The sequence below is a fragment of the Callithrix jacchus genome, chromosome 3 (genome assembly GCF_049354715.1).
Source record: "Callithrix jacchus isolate 240 chromosome 3, calJac240_pri, whole genome shotgun sequence".
In the NCBI taxonomy this organism is placed as follows: domain Eukaryota; kingdom Metazoa; phylum Chordata; class Mammalia; order Primates; family Cebidae; genus Callithrix; species Callithrix jacchus.
In genome coordinates this window covers 145,752,566-145,767,525 of record NC_133504.1, presented here as the reverse complement: position 1 = coordinate 145,767,525, position 14,960 = coordinate 145,752,566, and the positions used below count along the sequence as shown (strand labels likewise).

Below are 14,960 nucleotides of genomic sequence, written 5' to 3'. Positions count from 1 at the left end.
CTCATTGCTCCTAGGTGCTGGATACTGGGGAAAGTTCCATGAGAGATTTTTTTGAAAAACGATCTATCTCTGTAAAAGAAATATTTAGCAATGCTGAGCTCTTCTACATGCTAGACACTGTTTATTAATTCATGTAATTCTCCCAACAAACCCATATGATGAAGGTGCTATAATTAATACCACTTTACTGGTTAACTAGCTTGCCTATGGTCGCACAGCTAGTAAGAAACAAAGATAATATTTCAACCCAGCTAGCCTGGCTCCAGTGCAGTAGTTCTCAACCTCAACTTCACATGGGGCTCATAAGGGGAATTTTCAAATGATATTGATGCCTGGATTTCAGCCACAGAGATTCTGATTTAATTGGTCTGGGATATGGCCTAGCTATTAAGAGTTTTCTAAAAGCTTCCAAGTAATTCTAATGCACATCAAAGTTTGAAGTTTGAGAACCTCTGTTTGCAACCTGTGTCTTTAATCACTGAGTGGCATCTCAGATACCTAGGCCTTGATCTCAAAGACTCTAAGTCTAATAAGATAGCCTCTAGTATTTGTATAAATGATGTAAATAATTAACTATTGGATGAAGCAGTAAATAGCAAATTCCCTGAGTGTTCTAAGTCATGGGTAGGATAACTATACTTCCCAAGGTGTGCTGGGGCCAATGTGACTATGCCCCCTTTTTCTCCCCAGAATACTCCAGGCCGGACAGTAAGTAATCTGATCACTCTGGTCATGGGTGATGTAAGCACAGGATTACTTCCAGGGGGCGATATCAGGGATTTCTCATAGACTTCTCCAAGTCTCATTTGAGTTAATTTTTAGATTTAGAAATGAAACATGGAAGGACATAAGGACATCAAGGAATAGTAGGAATATCATGAATAAATGTGGAATGGACAGAAAGTGTTACTCAAGGGTAGGTAGCAATGCAGGGAAGCAGTGCTGTTAGCATATGGTTTGGGACAAGATAATCATTTATTTAAACAGGAATGTTCTGAGCATTACAGAAAAAAAAATTTAGTATTCTTAGTTTCTTCAATAATGCCAGTAATGCTCTTGCAATCCTGTTAGGGCCAAACTGCCTCCACATCAGGGGCAGTTATACTCCTAGGTGACGTTCCTTAGATAGAGATTAAAACCAGAACTTATTCTTCACTGTTGTATCACCAGTGCTTAGCAGCATGCTTGGCATATACTAGGCACTCAATACATGTTTGACTACGGGTTGAAAGGGAAAAAGGAGGAAGGAAAGAAAGAAGAAGGAATAGAAGGAATAAGGGAGAAAGGAAAGGAAAGGAAAGGAAATCAGTTTGAGTCACATGATAGGGTAGTTGGTTAATTAGTTCAAGGCATATTTAGAATATGGCTAAAGAAATCTTGGCTAAGAAATCACCTTTGCAAAATTATGACTGAGAACCTGACTGACTCCATCCTTCTTCTAACCTCCAAGCTGTCCTTGTTTATTCCTGGGCGTAGGCTAAACTAATTTGGGGAGGAATTTATACAGTTTAAAATAAAGATGATAACAGCCCTTTCCCAAAACAAACCTCCCTCTTGCCTGGGACTAGACTTCCTTTGCAGGATTAACAAATTAGACACAATATGAGAAATTATGGTTTAGGAGTCAGACAGCTGGAGGCTACAAGATTCTTACTCTCCTTAAACTGCTCCTAAGATCAGTGCTTCAGATATTTTGCAGATCCTGCACTTGATGGATCCACTAGCACCACCTAGATCAATTAACTGGCTCATCTGATCTTCCAGACCCCACCCAGGAACTGACTCAGCACAAGGAAAGATTGACAGATTCAACTTCCAATGGTTTCATCTCCCACCTAACCAATTAGCTCTCCTGGTTCACCAGTTTACCCCCATCCACCAAGTTGTCCTTAAAAACTCTGATCCCTGTATGCTCAGGGAGACTGATTTGAGTAATAATAAAACTCTGTTCTCCTGCACAACCAGTTCTGTGTAAATTACTCTTTCTCTATTGAAACTCCCCTGTCTTGTTAAATTGGCTCTGTCTAGGCAGCAGGCAAGGTGAACCCATTGAGGCTATACAGCTACAGCATCAATGGGCAATTACAAACAATTAAAAACAAAGTTACATTTCACAACAAATTTCATGAATAGGTAAGTGTTTAAAAATTAAGTCAGGGATACATTATTCAAAGTATTGAAAGTAGTTGTCACATCCTTCTGAATATAGGTATGATACATAAAAAAATGAATGTACACCATACTTACCAAATCCCTATGAATATAGCCATTTCTCTCCAGATATTCCATTCCTTCACATATATCTTCGCATATGCTCAGTAGCATTTCCTTCCTAAGCTTTCCTTTTCTCTCCCTGAGATAGTTAAGCAGGCAGCCATTTTCCATGAACTCTGTCACAATATAAAGGGGCTTCCGCTGTATGCAGACCCCATAAAGTTGCACTAGCTTTGAATGAGATAATGTCCTGGTGAAGAAAAACACATACCAGTGAGTAGAATTGTGTTTGCATTTTAAAGTGTTTGAACACAACTGGTAATATTTACCATCTATTTATCACTCTCATTATCAAGATAAGATAAAAATCAACCCAAACACAGAGAAAGTATTGCAGTTTCCTTGCCACTGAATGCACTGAGAATGTGGGGTCAAGAGTTTAAATGGTAATGTCAAAGGCAGTATGGAGACAGAATATTACATGTCCCATATTATATGTGTCGGCATATTATTTTTCTCCTCTTCATTTTAGAATCCTTTTGTTTCTTCATCACTGTTTCTCCTTGCTAGGTCAAGCATATTTCCTTTTCTGTTCCTTGAATTCCAGCTTTCCTACCTGCAGCTGTTCGGATAAAAAATTCTGGACAGACAGGAGGGAGGAAAGAGTGACTATAAAAGAAAACAAAAATTAAATTCTAAAGCATGAAGTTCTTTAAAAGGAAATTTCTAGATAAAGTTGGAACTAAAAAACATTTACCAACATGAAAACTTGCAGTGTAGTTAGTAATCACATACACACACACACACACACACACACACACACACACGAGTCCTTGAATGTTGCCTATTAAAACATACCCAGAACTTTTTAGTCATCTAGACTTCAAACGTTTATTGTTATTTTGTGTGGGTGTGTGTGGAATATTATATTAATCTCTAAAAGCCTTTTATGCCAACTAGTCATCGTGGAAAATAATATTCAAATTAATGCTCATAATTTTAGAAGATGTATAATACACCAGTTCTCTGTGTCAAAAGTACCTTGAAAAGTTATCACTTCTTTTCATTCTTTTCATTCATAAAGGTAAAATAAAATCAGTGACTTGGGAAGACTGTGTACCTTAACACAATGTATATGAATGATTATTGACTCATTACCATAAAATTAGCTTGTGAAAACCCTCCAGTTAATGGGGAAGAGAGGCATTCAGAGAACTTAACATTATCTTGATTTAGAGATACATATTATATATATATTTTGTCTGATTCACTTTTTGAATTCATAAAAAGTGTTCTTTCAGTTAAGGGATGCAGTTTACATGTGTATAGAGTAATTGCAGAAAAGCAAGTCTCGGGATAAAATATTAACTTGCCACAGGTAATGCAGAAAGTTGATACCCACATGGAAGCATTTGAGAATTGAAATATTACTGCATTTGCTTGTCAATATTGCTGGTAAAAATCTAACAGAAATAAGGCAAACCTTTATCAAAATCAGGCAAAAACAAATAAATTCTTGTATGTGATTCAGTCTAACAAGACAAATATTTCTCACAAGCATAGAAAGATGCAAATGGAAAAATCTACATTCTTGTTTGTTATAACTTTAGGACTTCTTAATACACCTTATTTCTCAGTTTAGACAAGTATGTAGGAATTTATCATAGGGCAAACACACATTTAAATTTGTTATTTAAATACTTTTGGACAGTTTGCAGGCTTCTCCATTTCTCCTATTCTAATTATTCTCTTTCCCTAAGTAATCGCATTAAGTTTCAGGGTTTTAAATATCATCTGTGGTGATCACTCTCAAGTTAATACCCTCCAGTCTGACCTTTTTCCTGAACCCCAGACTCATATTTACCTCACCACTTGATCACACTTGGTGTCTAATAAATAACAGACTTCTCAAATCTAACATGTCCAAAGCAGAATTCTTGATTTTCCCCCTAAACCTGTTTGATCTTGCCCCATCTTTGTAAATGGTGCCACCCTTCACCTGATATAATAAGGTACAACAAAATCTTAGAGTCACCTTTGTTCCTCTGGTTTCTTCCCACTACCTGCCACATTTAATTGATCAACAAGTCTGGATGACTTTATCTCAAAAATGTATTCTGAAACAATTCTCTTTGCATCTCTTGCCCTCTGACATATATTACGTTTTCCAAGAACGTGTTGATAATTATGTTCATTAAGATCATGGTTTTTGTGCCCAGACAGTTCACAGTTTTGATTTCAATTAGAGGCTCTAACAATGTTTTGTTGTGGGACTACAGGCAAATTACATAATGTAAACCAAAAATAAAATTCTAAGCCCCCAACCATCTCAATAGACTCTTCCTCTTAGCCATGGGTGTTCCAAAGTTAACCTGTAAAACTACTTCAGGCCATGATGGGAAGAAGGAGTTGGACATGCCTCAGAACCATTAACATCAACACAGACATTGAGACTGATAGAACAGACTCTTTAAGTCTAATAAGAAACATTTACAATCTATTTTCTCTGAAACCTTCTACCTGGAAGTTTCATCTTCCTAAATAAACACAGACTATCTGTGTTGGTCTCTATAGCTCTTTATAGTAACCTGGACGTTCCTTTCCATTGATTCCAGTTCTCTGGCTAAAAACCAACTGTCAATCAGAAAATCTTTGAATCTGTCTATGACATGAGAGCCCCCACTGGTATTGACCAGAGACAGGGAAACACAGGTAGAAGAGGGCAGTTCCCCAGGAAAGACCTCTCCCTCAAGCCTAGATACCGATGGCCCTAAGTGAGAACAGGCATTCCTGTTTTTGTGCCCCAAAAGTTGCTTTTTGACCCACCACACCCACTATTCTGTACCCATATATACTCCAAACTCCAGGCTCCAGAAGCAGACGAGGAGATGAACAGACAACTGGCAGAACAGAACAGCAGAGAAGGAGAGAAGAGAAGGAACATTGGGAGGAGTTTGGCTGGGGACAGTCAGAGAATCAGCTGTTGGACAGCCAAACTCCAGGGGCAGGTCATCTTCCAACCCCATCCCCTGTTGAGCTTTCCATCCATCCTGCTGAGAGCCACCTCCAACACTTAATAAAACCCCATATTCGTCCTTCAAGTTCGTTTGTGATCCGATCTTCCAGGACACTGGACAAGAGCTTGGGATACAGAAAGCTGTCACAATGGCCCCCGCCCTTGCAAAAAGGCAGAGAGTCCACTGAGCTAGTTAACCCTTAAGCCATCTGTGAACCACAAATCTAAAAGAGCATACTACGACACACCTCTGTTGTATGTCCTGCAAGTGGGGGCCAAACTCTCCTGTTTTACCACTCCCAGCTGTCTTGCCTTTCCAGACCAAACCAACATACATCTTACATGGATAGACTGATGTCTTATGTCTTCCTAAAATGTGTAAAATGAAGTTGTAGGCTGATCACCTTGGGCACATATATCAGGACCTCCTGAGGCTGTCATGGGTATGTCCTTAAACTTGGCTCAGTAAACTTCTAAATTAATTAAGATTGTCTCAGATACATTTTGGTTTACAATAAGCCTTCTCAATTTTCTTTCTTGTCTATAAAGCTGGGATCTTAATAGACGCTACCTCGTAGAATTGTGGTGGGGGTTCATTAACTCATTCAGTAATCCATATATGTTTTTTGAGCACCAACTACATGCTAGTCATCCTTTTAGCACTCACCAGGTTGAACAGGAGAAATAAATAGAAGGTTCCATTATTATATTTATTTCTCTCCTACTAGCTTCCATCCTAGTAGGAGAGAAATAAAACAACTACACATGAAGCTTCAGAGTATGACAAGTACTCTGATGGAACTAACGCAAAGCGATATAACAGAAAGCATTTGGCATTGGGTATGCCAACATAAACAGAGAAGTCAGAAAAGACCTCCTGAAAGAAGTGATTTTAAACCACACACGGAAAGCAGTTAATATGTGCAAAGCTGTATATACTTGGTAGATAATATGTCAAATGCATGTCAACTATTTTAAAGATAAATAGAATGTTAGAATGGAAGATTTTCTGCCTCACTTTTTAAAAAATCAGGTGTGTGTGTGTGTGTGTGTGTGTGTGTGTGTGTTTGAGAGAGAGAGAGAGAGAGAGAGCTTACTCTGTCACTCAGGCTGGAGCACTGTGGTGCCATCATGGCTCACTCTAGCCTCAACTTGCCAAGCTCAACTGATCCTCTCACCTCAGCCTCCTGAGTAGCTGGGACTACAGGTGCCCAATACCATGCCTGGCTAGTTTTTGTGTTTTTTTGTAGAGACAGGGTTTCATCATGTTACCTAGGTTGGTTTGAAACTCCTAGGCTCAAGGGATCCTCCCACCTTGGCCTCCCAAAATGAATCAGGGAAAAATTGTCCTCAAAGATCCTGACCTCAAATGCCCAATCAGGCTTGTACGGTTCAAGAATTCTCTCATCATGACATTGGGTCTTCAATTATTTCTTGCTTGATAGAGTTTCAAATATGATTTTAACTCTCCCAGAATCACTGGTCTCCCATTCATTCTTTCTTTATTATGCCTATTAGTCCAACACAGAAATACAATTTTTGTCCTTTAGGTATAGAAAAACCATGGTCAGATACAGATAGTTACAGGAAGAAAAGGCCAGACAGAGATAGGTGCCTGGGGCATCTAGGGGACACCAAAACATCCTTGGGAAGCTGACGTCACTTGGAAATTGTAACATAAATTCCAACTTCACTTGGAATTTATGTCACTGGGAAATTGTGTTCGTAGCAACTTCTCTTGGAATGCATTCTATTGTAAGTGAATGGAAAGAATATTTTGATAGGACCTTTGGGGTAGGGGTTGAGAGCTCCAAGGGATATCCTTGTCTATCTTCAAAAGAGAATGGGTCCAGTTAATCGCCTCTGATTGTTATTTGCTTGTTTGTTTTTTCCAGTTGGAGTCTACATCTGTGGGTCAGGAATACATTTCTCTGGAAAACAGAGCAGAATCTAAATAATGCCATCTGGAGTTGTTCTTCTTCACAGCATTGTTGTTCCTCTAAATAAATGTTGAACAAATATTTAAAGAATGTTAATTTGAACTATGGTCTAATTATTGGCTGTCCTGGTCCAGCTCAAGTTGTTACTGGTGTGAACCACAAAAATGGGTTCAACCGAGTCAAAATGCTGTCCCAGGAAATCACAGAACAGTTGTGTCTAATGGTCTACAAAAAGCCACTTCTTTTAAAGCTCTAGACTCTTACATCCTCTGAAAGCAAATACTTTTTTATCCTTACAAAAACATTAACTCTTTTTGGCCACTGGAGGATGCCCTTTCAAAAAATGAGTAGTATATCATTACCAAGACATAACCACTTTTGCTTCTGGGAAAAGCCAGGATAAAAGAGTGCTTGTAAAGCACCTATTATTGAGCTGAAAGAACACACTTGCTTGTCACTGATATGGACAGGAGGCAGGGAAATACTGGGTAGAAGAGGGCAGTTCCCAGCAAAATCCCTACCTTCAAGCCTGGAAACCTGCAGCCCTAAATGGGAACAGGTATTCTTGTTTTCACGCCCAGATGTTGCCCTTTCCAAGACCACTCTAGTCTGCCACACCCCTATCATGTGCCCATATAAACCCCAAGCCCCACTGGCAGAGTGACAGAGTGGTGTAGCAGAAAAGAAGAGAAGAGGAGGAGTGTCTGAATATTGAGAGGAGTTCACCTGGGAACAGTCAGAGAGGAGACTAGCCACAGAATGGTCAAACTCTCAGGGAAGATCATCTTCCCACACCATCCCCTTTCCAGCTTCCCATTCATCCAACTGAGAGCCACCTCCATCACTCACTAAAATCCCTGCATTCACCATCCTTCAAATCCATGTGACCTGATTCTTCCTGGATGTCATACAAGGACCCAGGTGTCAAGAGGGCAGGGTGGAAAAGGCTGTCACCATGACTCTCCACTGAGGTGATTAACACTTAGCTATCTGCAGAAGGCAAAGCTAAAAGAAAATTGTAACACTTCTGGACACTGTGGTGGGAGCAGAGCCCAAAAGTGTTCATTCTGGCTCACTTGCATGCTCCCACTCCCGTAAGTGGTTTGAGCACACAGCAGCTGAGTAAATGAGCCACACCCTTCACAAGGGGTTCTGCCAAGGGGTCAAGGGAATTTTCCTGTCTTATCTCTATTACAAAAATTATCTTATTTAATTCACACATCGATATAGTGAGGTAGGCACTCTCATCCCATTTTACAGATGAGAACATTAAGACTTGGAAAGGTAGAATAATTCACCCAGGTCATACCCAGGTCAAATAATGTGCCTGGGTTACACAACCAGCTTAAGCAAAGTTGTGACACAAATCCAAGTGTGGCTGCCTCCAAAGCTCATGTTGTTTCCCTGACACCAGGGCATTATATAATATTTATCAGGGTGTTATCTATACGTACATCATCACTTTGGCCTCTTCAATAAAATCCTCTTCAGACATGGAGCCTTCATTGATGGCCTTGATAGCTACCTGGATATGCGACCGCCATTCACCTAAATGGACCACTCCAAACTGACCACTTCCAATCTCCTTTATAAAAGCCAACTCAGACGGATCTATCTCCCACTTTTCTGAAAAAGTAAAATACGCATGTTACAAGTAGAAAAAAAAGAGTGTTAACATTTTGGGCTGGAAAATGTTTAGGAATTATCTATTATTTGACCGAGAGGTTAAAACATTTATAAACAAGTGGAGGGGATCTGAAGCCATTTTAATACACTCACTGTGACTTCAATGTAATTCAGGAACTCAAGTTTTAAAACACAAACTTTGCTTACTTGGTGATGTTTGTACAACAGATTATGGATAGCAAATGCAATCTCTGTACCCAAAAAGAACAGTGAACACACTTCTGTGCCTTTCTAAACTAAACCTTCCAAAACTAGACCTGGGACCCAAAATATTTATGTTCCCAGTCTGGTTTCTTCCTGGTGAGTAAATCTGTAAGGCAAATAAAACTGTGATTTCAGTTCCTCCTATTGATCTTCTCACTTCATCTCTAAAGGGCTTTTCTCTTTTGGTACTTCTTCCAAGGGAAAAGTCCAATGCAATCATCTAATAAACATATTCAATGTTAGAAATCTAACCCACATATATCTAAGAGTATATCTGAAGTAAAATTTGTTGCTATATATTTCTCATTTTATAGAAGTAAATCAGGATAAAATAAACTGCTTTTAAAATAACCCTCTTGAAAACTGTACCAAACTTAATGGTTTTAGTGTCTCCTTTTTACACAGCAACACCACCATCTGCTGGAATGTTCGAATCATGCATTTAAGAGTTGTAAAGGCTGATAGTTCCTTCTACCAGCTGTGCAAAGTATTCCCTCCTCCCTATAGTAGGTATGTTTTATTTTATTATTATTATTTTTTTTTTGGAGACAGAGTCTTGCCCTGTCACCCAGGCTGGAGTGCAGTGGCATGATCTCAGCTCACTGCAACCTCCACCTCTTGGGTTCAAGCAATTCTCCTGCCTCAGCCTCCCAAGTAGATGGGATTACAGGCGTGCCACAACACCATGCTAATTTTTGTATTTTTAGTAGAGACAAGGTCTCATCATGTTGCCTAGGCTGGTCTCAAACTCCTGAGCTCAGGCAATCCCTCCACCCCAGCCTCCCAGAGTACTGGGATTACAGAGAAGAACCACCACACTGGTCTAGAAGGTATGTTTTAAAAGCAACATGGGAGGATATATTCGTGGCCTTGGAATTAGCACAGATTTATTCAACAGAATATAACCACAAAGAAAAACATTGATAAATTATACTTTATAAAACTTATGTTCATCAAAAATACCCCCATTAAGAAAATTAAAAGCCACCAAAGATATTTCTAAAATATATAAACAACATAGAATTCTTATTCTGAATATAAATAAATCAACTAGAGATGACATATAACCTAAGTTTTTTAAGGGTAAAAGAGTTGAATGGAGTATTCTCTCATAAAGAGAATATTCAAATGGCCACTAAACCAAATTGACCAAAATAATTAGTTATCAGGGAAATGCAAATTTAGACCATAATGAAATACTACTACACATACCAGATTGGCTAACATGTAAGAAAAAAACTAGAATAAAATATTGGCAAGGGCAAAGGTATGGAGGCACTGTAACTTATATATTAATGATGGGACTGTAATTTGGTATAAGCTCTTTAGAAAATTGACTATATCTACTAAATCTAAACATATGCACAGCCTATGACCAAACAGCTCTACACTTAAGCACATATCCAACATATGCTGGAATGTAAATGAGCACTTAACTTCATCAAAACACACAGAGGAATGTTCTTAACAATTTTATTTGTAAAAAATATGTGTGTGTGTGTGTGTGTGTGTGTGTGTGTATAATTTGCCAAAAATTGGTAACAACTCAGATAGCCATCTAAAGAAGCATGGCTAAATCAGTTGGTATGTCGTGCAGGGTAGCACTGCACCACGGTGAAAATAAACCAACCCCACCCAGGACCACGGACGAAATTTACAGACGTAATAAGGTGAGGAGGAAGATAGATACAAAGAAAATGCATAGTGTCCGATTCTCTTTCTATAACCAGGCAGAACAAATCAAGCTATAGACTTAGGAGTTGTGTGCTATTCTATTTGTTTTTGAATTTTTTTAAGTTGATTTTTAAGAAATTAAAAAGAACATATTTAACTTAAGTAAATTGTTAATGGTGGAACTTTGTATTATGTATAGTATCTGTGGACCAGAGGAATAATACAAGCGCCAATAATAGCTAGAAATCCTGCTTCCATTCCACTTAACTTAATGAGAACCTGAGTCCCAGTTACTTGTTTCCCTATATAATTGTGTTGTTACTTTTCTTCAGTATATTCTGAATCCCACTAATGAGAGAAATTTAAAAGAATAAAGTGTCACCAAATTAGAAAATAGGATTCCCTGGCACTTATTTATTCTCACAGTTTTACAAATAGCATATTTGCTAGAAATTGACTCAAATTGAACTTTGTGCACATTCTATTTGGGAAAAAAAAAGGATAAAGAAGACACTTTTAGCAGCTCTTTTTAGTAGCTTCTCTTGGAGAGGAATCATTTTCCAGGCACCCTTGTAACCAAAGAACAACAAAGCAAACATCCTAATAAAAAGAACTGTAATTTATCAAAGGGGGGGAAGATTAAGGCTCCTGATAATTTAACGGTAAAATCTGAAGTAAAACTGAAGAATTTCTCCCCAAAGTTTATATTGCCCTTACAAGATGAACATATTTAAACATCTCAGAAGGGTGATTTAAACTTTGAGAAGAAATGTTTCTAGATAGACATGTCAGAAGCGCTGAGAGTTCAAAGAATCAACAGGGAACTTGGAGTAGATTATTTTCTTTTCTTATTTATTTATTTAGTGACAGAGTCTCACTCTACTGCCCAGGCTGGAGTGCAATGGCACAATCTTGGCTCACTGCAACCTCCGCCTCCTGTGTTCAAGCGATTCTCCCGCCTCAGCCTCCCAAGTAGCTAATTACACCCGGCTAATTTTTTGTACTTTTAGTAGAGATGGGCTGTCACCATTTTGGCCAGGCTAGTCTCAAACCCCTGACCTTAGGTGATTCACCCACCTCAGCCTCCCAAAGTGCTAGGATTACAGGCATGAGCCATGGCACCCAGCCAGAGCAGATTCTTTACTACTGGATTTGCTATTCTACTTTATCATGTGTGCACACTTTACCGTAGCTAAACCCAGCTGTGGCTGGTAAACAACTGCCCATCAGCCCAACTGGATATCGGAGACGTGTCATGAGACCTATGGAGAAAGAGAAATTAATATTTCAAGCCTAGTCGCCAATATAGAAGAAAGAATGAAATATACTAGAAGATAGTATCATTCTTTAAATAATAAGGCAAACAAAATTCATTCTACATGTTAGTTTGCTTATTTTCCCATTTGAAAAACATTTTCCAAAAAAAAGTTCATTGTATACAATTTAAAGAATCTAACAAAGTATAAAGATGACCCCCCAAAATCCCTCACAAAAATCTTAGAATCCACAGATAGATTCTTACCATTTTGGTGAACACGTTTGCAGAAGTCTCTATGTGCATAATTGAAAACATGAATACATCCAATATATTATTTGACAAAAATGTAAGTATTTTGTAACAAGGTTTTTGCACTAAGCATGTAATTGATATATGTCATTGAATATAAACAAAGCTTGAATTTATTTCCAAGATTTCACTATTTTAAAATATGTCATATGTCCTTGAACATATATTTGTCTGTACCTCTCAAATTATCACCTTATAAAATGTGATTTCCAGGTCAAAGGGTGTCCAGAAAGGCTGTACTAATTCATTCATCCACCAATGGTGTTGAAGTGTGCCCATTTTCTACACTCTTTGTTTTTTGTTTTTTAATAGCATGGTAGAGTAAATGAGACTTCATTTGATTAGGTTAACATATAGAATTCTATACAGTAAATGTCTCTTTTTTTCCTTTCAGTGACCCACTTGGGCATATACCTTACATTTCAATTTAGTTTAATAATCATTTATTATTTATTTATCCAACTAATATTTATTAAAAGCCTGGTATGTGCCAAGCACTACCTAGATGTTGGGAGACAGTAGTGAACAAGACTGATAACCCCTGCCCTCATAAAGATTACATTCTAGTGAGAGGAAGAGAGAATAAACAAGTGCATGCACACACAAGAACAAGTAGATGATGATGATGAAGTGCAAGGCAGACTAGACAACATATAGTTGATTTAGAGTGGGTGCTCAGGGAAGGCCTTTCTGACAAGATGACAGCTATGCTGATGTTGACTGACGAAGAGCCTTCCAGGTAGATGAAACAGCATGTGCAAATACTAGAAGACAGAAATGAGCTTGACCAGTGTAAGAACAGAAAGAAGCACATATTAAATGCCTGCTGTGTATAAGGCACTCTTCTAGGTAGATTCCCAAAGATCCCAGCAGATCCCAAGATCAGTAAGATGAGGGCTCTGCTCACAGGGAGCTCTATCTCAGTGAGGGAAGACAGGCAGAGAGAGGCCATTCTACGTGAAAGGAATAAGAATTGTGCTGGAGATGCATATAGGGTGCCTCGGGATGTAGAGAAAGAGCACTTAACACATTGTTGGACTCAAAGAAGTCTTCCAGGAGAAAATGACTAAGATGAAACTAACACATGGAGTTAACCCATGAGGAGAAAGTATGAAGAACTTTCTAAGCAGAGGAAACAGCATGAGATGAAACACAGAAGTGTGGAGCATGATGGTGGGTACTTGAGCAAAATTCAGGAGGTAGAGTGAGACAAATTACACTGGAGAGGTAGGCAGCATTCTGGGTATGATGGGCCTCATAAGCCACACTAGGGAGCATTACATTTTCCTGCAGGTGAGAGGAAGCTATTGAAAAGTCCCAAGTAGGAGGGCACAGTCAGATTTATATTTCCTTTTTTTTCTTTGAGATGGAGTTTCATTCTTGTTGCCCAGGCTGGAGTGCAATGGTGTGATCTCAGCTCACTGCAACTTCTGCCTCCCGGGTTCAAGCGATTCTCCTGCCTCAGCCTCTCAAGTAGCTGGGATTAAAGGCATGTGCCACCATGAGTGGCTAATTTTGTAATTTTTAGTAGAGACAGGGTTTCACCATGTTGGCCAGGCTGGTCTTGAACTTCTGACCTCAGGTGACCCACCCACCTCAGGCTCCCAAAGTGCTGGAATAACAGGTATGAGCCACTGCCCCCCACCAGATTAACATTTCTGATAGATCACTCCGGTACTAGCAGAGTGGACTAAGAGGAAATCAACATTGGTGTCAATGAGACCAGTTAAGAGGCTATTGCAATTGTCCAAGTGAGCAATGATTAGGGCAGCACTAGAAGAAGGGAGAGGCAGGGATCTATAGGAGACACAGTTAGAATATGAAATAAATTGCATTTGATAATTAATCAGAAGTGAGGTATTAAGACACATCTATTTTGTGCCACTGCACTCCAGCCTGGGCTACAGAGCGAGACTATGTCTCAAAAAAAAAAAAAAAAAAAGAAGCATCATCTATTTAAGGGAAGAGCAGAAATAGGACACATTGGGAAGACCCAGTAGGAACTATTCGGAGTTAGAGAAGGCCAAAAGGGGGTGATATCAAACACTGATGGAGCAACAAGTGACACTGCCAAATGTAGCACAGAGGATCTGCACACAGATCTAGAAAGCATCACTGTACTGTCAATATAGGGCCACTGGTCAAATATGGAGTGCTGAAAGCAGAAGACAGATCGTAGATGTTTAAAAAGTAAATGGAAAGTGAGGAAGTGGAGACAGAGGATGTGGATACATTTTTTCAAAAGTGTGACTTACAAGAGCAATGTGTAAACAGAGAAAGAATTAGGGCAGCGGGAGGAGAGTTGTTTTTGTTTTTAGGATAAGAAAGTCTTAAGCATGTTTATACGGTTAAGGGCTAAAGGGAGAAAGGCAAAAGAACATAAGAGAAACAGAAGAGAAAGGAACAGTGGATGGCAGGTAAGAGCAAGAGCACAGGCATGGCCTCCCTACCACTGGAGGGAATGAGGATGAGAGGGCACAGGGACAGAAGATGAGACGGCGGTCACTCATGCCTGGTGGCTTCACTTTTCCTAATGATGTAGACAGACAGGAGATTTGCTAATAGGGCAGTGGTTAATTCTGGTAAAGGAGTCTTGAGAATGGTAAAAGTTTGAACAGAGAACAGGAATGGATGCTACCAGTGACTCTAAGACCTAGCT

At 39.1% G+C, this 14,960-nt stretch overlaps 1 protein-coding gene across 2 annotated transcripts in view; it reads right to left on the bottom strand.

The window, feature by feature from the left end:
- TXK (TXK tyrosine kinase) overlaps positions 1-14,960 on the bottom strand; it is a 78,188-nt gene that overhangs the window by 24,364 nt on the left and 38,864 nt on the right. For both annotated transcript variants that reach the window (XR_008480234.2, XM_035293743.3), the window contains exons 9-11: positions 11,922-11,996; positions 8,625-8,796; positions 2,248-2,464 (exon numbers count right to left, since the gene is read on the bottom strand). Coding sequence is in view for 1 of the 2 variants with exons in the window: in XM_035293743.3 (XP_035149634.2) it covers positions 2,248-2,464; positions 8,625-8,796; positions 11,922-11,996 (464 nt within the window). In the remaining variant the exon portion in view is untranslated. The remainder of the gene's footprint in view (positions 1-2,247; positions 2,465-8,624; positions 8,797-11,921; positions 11,997-14,960) is intronic.